Raw genomic sequence first — 3,667 nt, forward strand, 5'->3', positions numbered from 1 at the left:
TTTTTAGTAGAGACAGCGTTTCGTCATGTTGGCCAGGTTGGCCTCGAACTCCTGACCTCAAGTGATCCACCCGTCTCAGCCTCCCAAAGTGCTGGGATTACAGGCTTGAGCCACCGTGCCCCAATTTTAAATAGGGTGGTCAGGGAAAGACTCACTGAGAGCAAAACCTGAAGGCAGTTAGGAGTAAGCCATGTGGATGTCTGCAGGCATGTTCCAAGTACAGGGGGCAGCAAGTGCAGGAACTCTGAGGCAGGGGCATGTGGTATGCAAGGGCTGCCCTGAGGGGAAGAGAGGAGATGGGGTTAGGAATAGCCCAGGCTGAATCTCCAAGGCCAAGTCTGAAGGGCTCTGAGCTTGCTGAAGAAGGGGGAACGACTGTCCAGGTGTGTGAGCCAGGGCTTTGAGAGTAGTGTTTCTGACTTCCTAACTTTTTTTTTTTTTTTTTAAAGACAGGGTCTGCTCTGATGCCCAGGCTGGAGTGCAGTGGTGCGATCATAGCTCACTGCAGCCTCGAACTCCTGGGCGCAAGTAATCCTCCTGCCAGAGCCTCCGGAGTAGTAGCTGGGACTACAGGCACACATCACCACACCTGGCTAGTTTTCAAACTTTTTGTAGAGACGGAGTGAGCCACCACCGTACTCTGTCCGGTCTGACTTCCCACTTTTGCCGAGATCGAACCTTTCACCACCATTTCATTAAGGTGTACCTCAGCCCTGACTAGGGCTCAAAGGGAGGGAGGACAGGGCTCGGAAAGGGGAGAGGACTCAATGGGACGAGGGGGGACTCCTGGGAGGGGAGAGCAGCTTAGCTAAAGGCATGCAGGCTCACGGCCAGCGATGGGAACTGGAGGGAGAGCTGCAGAGGAATTTGATCTTAGTTAGGCTTAAAGGCACCTTTTGGGTACCTTTGCAGGCAGTCCCTGGCTTCTGGGCCCAGCACCTCCTGGGCTGGACAACCCCACCGCCCGGACTCAGGCCGAGCCTGTGCGACATGTGTGCCGGAGGGGCAGAGCAGCAGGTGCGCGGCTCCTGCAAACAGCCGCGGCCACGCCCACCGTGGCCCTCCCCGCCCCGCTGTTCCGGGGTAATTGGCAGCGCCCCCATCCCCACGCGGCCAGTGCCAAAAGCGCCCAAAGTCGTGAGGAGGGAGAAGCCCTGTCAAATTATTTGGGATTTGCACCCCAAGCTCCTGACGCATCTCATCCTCGTTTTTACCCTGGAGAATTCATTCCCGAGCAGAGAGGGACAAGGACCGAGGGGCGGGGGCTGGGGCAGGTCCCGCCCTTCCTTGGCAACTCCCCTACCTCGGCGTTGCGGCCTGCGCGGGGCCAAGTCCTTCCTCCCAGGACGCTAGGTGAAGGTGGGAGGCAGCGGCCACGTCACTGTCCCCAGGCCCTGGAGAGCGCTGCTCCGCCCCTCCCGCCCCCAACGGAGCGCTGGGCACTTAGCTAAGACGCACCGGCCCCAGCCCAGGGCCAGCCCAGTCGCCGCCGCCCGCCCACAAAGCCACAGGCAGGTGCAGGCGCAGCCGCGGCGCGAGTGTGTGGAGCCGAGCCGTTAGCGCGCGCCGTCGGTGAGTCCGTCCGTCCGTCCGTCCGTCCGTCTGTCCGTCGGGGCGCCGCAGCTCCCACCAGGCCCAGCGGCCCCGGCCCCTCGTCTCCCTGCACCCGGAGCCACCCGGTGGAGCGGGCTTTGCCGCGGCAGCCATGTCCATGGGCCTGGAGATCACGGGCACCGCGCTGGCCGTGCTGGGCTGGCTGGGCACCATCGTGTGCTGCGCGCTGCCCATGTGGCGCGTGACGGCCTTCATCGGCAGCAACATCATCACGTCGCAGACCATCTGGGAGGGCCTGTGGATGAACTGCGTGGTGCAGAGCACGGGCCAGATGCAGTGCAAGGTGTACGACTCGCTGCTGGCGCTGCCGCAGGACCTGCAGGCGGCCCGCGCCCTCATCGTGGTGGCCATCCTGCTGGCCGCCTTCGGGCTGCTAGTGGCGCTGGTGGGCGCCCAGTGCACCAACTGCGTGCAGGACGACACGGCCAAGGCCAAGATCACTATCGTGGCGGGCGTGCTGTTCCTTCTGGCCGCCCTGCTCACCCTCGTGCCCGTGTCCTGGTCGGCCAACACCATTATCCGGGAATTCTACAACCCCGTGGTGCCTGAGGCGCAGAAGCGCGAGATGGGCACGAGCCTGTACGTGGGCTGGGCGGCCGCGGCGCTGCAGCTGCTGGGGGGCGCGCTGCTCTGTTGCTCGTGCCCCCCGCGCGAGAAGAAGTACATGCCCACCAAGGTCGTCTACTCCGCGCCGCGCTCCACCGGCCCGGGAGCCAGCATGGGCACAGCCTACGACCGCAAGGACTATGTCTAAGGGACAGACGCAGGGAGACCCCCCACCTTCACCACCGCGAGCTGGAGCGCGCACCAGGCCATCCAGCATGCAGCCTTGCCTCGGAGGCCAGCCCACTCCCAGATGCCAGGAAGCTCCCGCGCAGGACTGGGAGGGGGCGGCTCGAGGACTCCTCCCCAGCAGCCACCAATTTTCGGGCCAGGGAGTCGACTTCCGGGCCCAGGGACCAACCTGCATGGACTGTGAAACCTCACCATTCTGGAGCACGGGGCCTGGGTGCCCGCCAATACTTGACCGCCCCGTCGAGCCCCATCGGGCCGCTGCCCCCATGCTCGCGCTGGGCAGGGACCGGCAGCCATGAAAGGGGGCACTTGATATTTTTCAATAAACGCCTTTCGTTTTGCACTCGCTGGAGCCTCCTTGTTCCGAGCGCCTCCACCTCCCTGCAGAGCGCCCCCTCGGGGCGGCCCTGGCTGGATCTCGCTCTCCCAGATGTAGCTTAGAGGGAAGGTGGGGTTGTAAGCTGAGCTCGGTGATCACGGAGTGGTCACTCGCCCACTCCCTGGGGATTTGGAAGACAGCCTGTGCGGCCAAAGCCAAGGTCCAATCTAGGAAGCAGGCATGCGCACTTCCCGCCCCTGGGTCTGTGCTGGGAGCCGACAATACCCCACTTATTCGTGGCTCGGGATGGGAGGGGGAAGGTGGCAGAGATGTGCCCCTGGGTCTGTGCTGGGAGCCGACAATACCCCACACATTGGGAATCTCCCGTGCGCCTTGTGAGAGAGCGCATTCCGTACTGCCATTTCCTACTGGAAAAAAGAAAACAAAAAGACCTATTGTTTGGATAAAACACGCTACCAAAAGTAAAACCGGGCCAAATCTTCTCACCTGGGGGAGAGATGAGAAAGGGGCCCTATCTCCTTCCTGGGAACCTCAAGGGAGGGAAAGAGAGAGGACTTAGAAGGCGCATCTCAGAGGGGCTTGAGGCCGGTGCTCGCTGGCTCACTCCCAGAGGAGGAGGTGGGAGGCTCGCTTGAGCCCAGGAGTTCGAGACCAACCTGGGCTACATAGCAAGACCCCATCTCTACCACAAAAAAAAAAAATATATATATATAATATATATATATATGGCTGGGTATGATGGCATACACCTGTGGTCCCAGCTATTCAGGAGGCTGAAGCAGGAGGATGGCTTGAGCCCAGGAGGTCGAGGCTACCTGAGCTATGATTGTGCCACTGCACTCCAGCTGGAGCCAACAGAGTGAAAGCCTGTCTCAAAAACACAACGACAAAACACACACACACACACCCCCCCCGAGG

General features: G+C 61.6%; 1 protein-coding gene across 1 annotated transcript; it reads left to right on the forward strand.

Annotated features, from left to right (window-relative positions):
• Nucleotides 1-1,167: 1,167 nt before the first annotated feature.
• On the forward strand, nucleotides 1,168-2,752 carry CLDN3 (claudin 3). The gene has a single exon (XM_003895882.5). The coding sequence runs from the start codon at nucleotides 1,706-1,708 to the stop codon at nucleotides 2,366-2,368; it is 663 nt and encodes a 220-aa protein (XP_003895931.1). The 5' UTR covers nucleotides 1,168-1,705; the 3' UTR covers nucleotides 2,369-2,752.
• The last annotated feature ends 915 nt before the right edge of the window (nucleotides 2,753-3,667 follow it).

The sequence above is a fragment of the Papio anubis genome, chromosome 4, assembly GCF_008728515.1.
Source record: "Papio anubis isolate 15944 chromosome 4, Panubis1.0, whole genome shotgun sequence".
Lineage (NCBI taxonomy): Eukaryota > Metazoa > Chordata > Mammalia > Primates > Cercopithecidae > Papio > Papio anubis.

What these genes read in the sequence shown, in the direction of transcription:
- CLDN3 (XM_003895882.5), top strand. Translation starts at nt 1,706, where the DNA reads ATGTCCATGGGCCTGGAGATCACGGGCACCGCGCTGGCCGTGCTGGGC.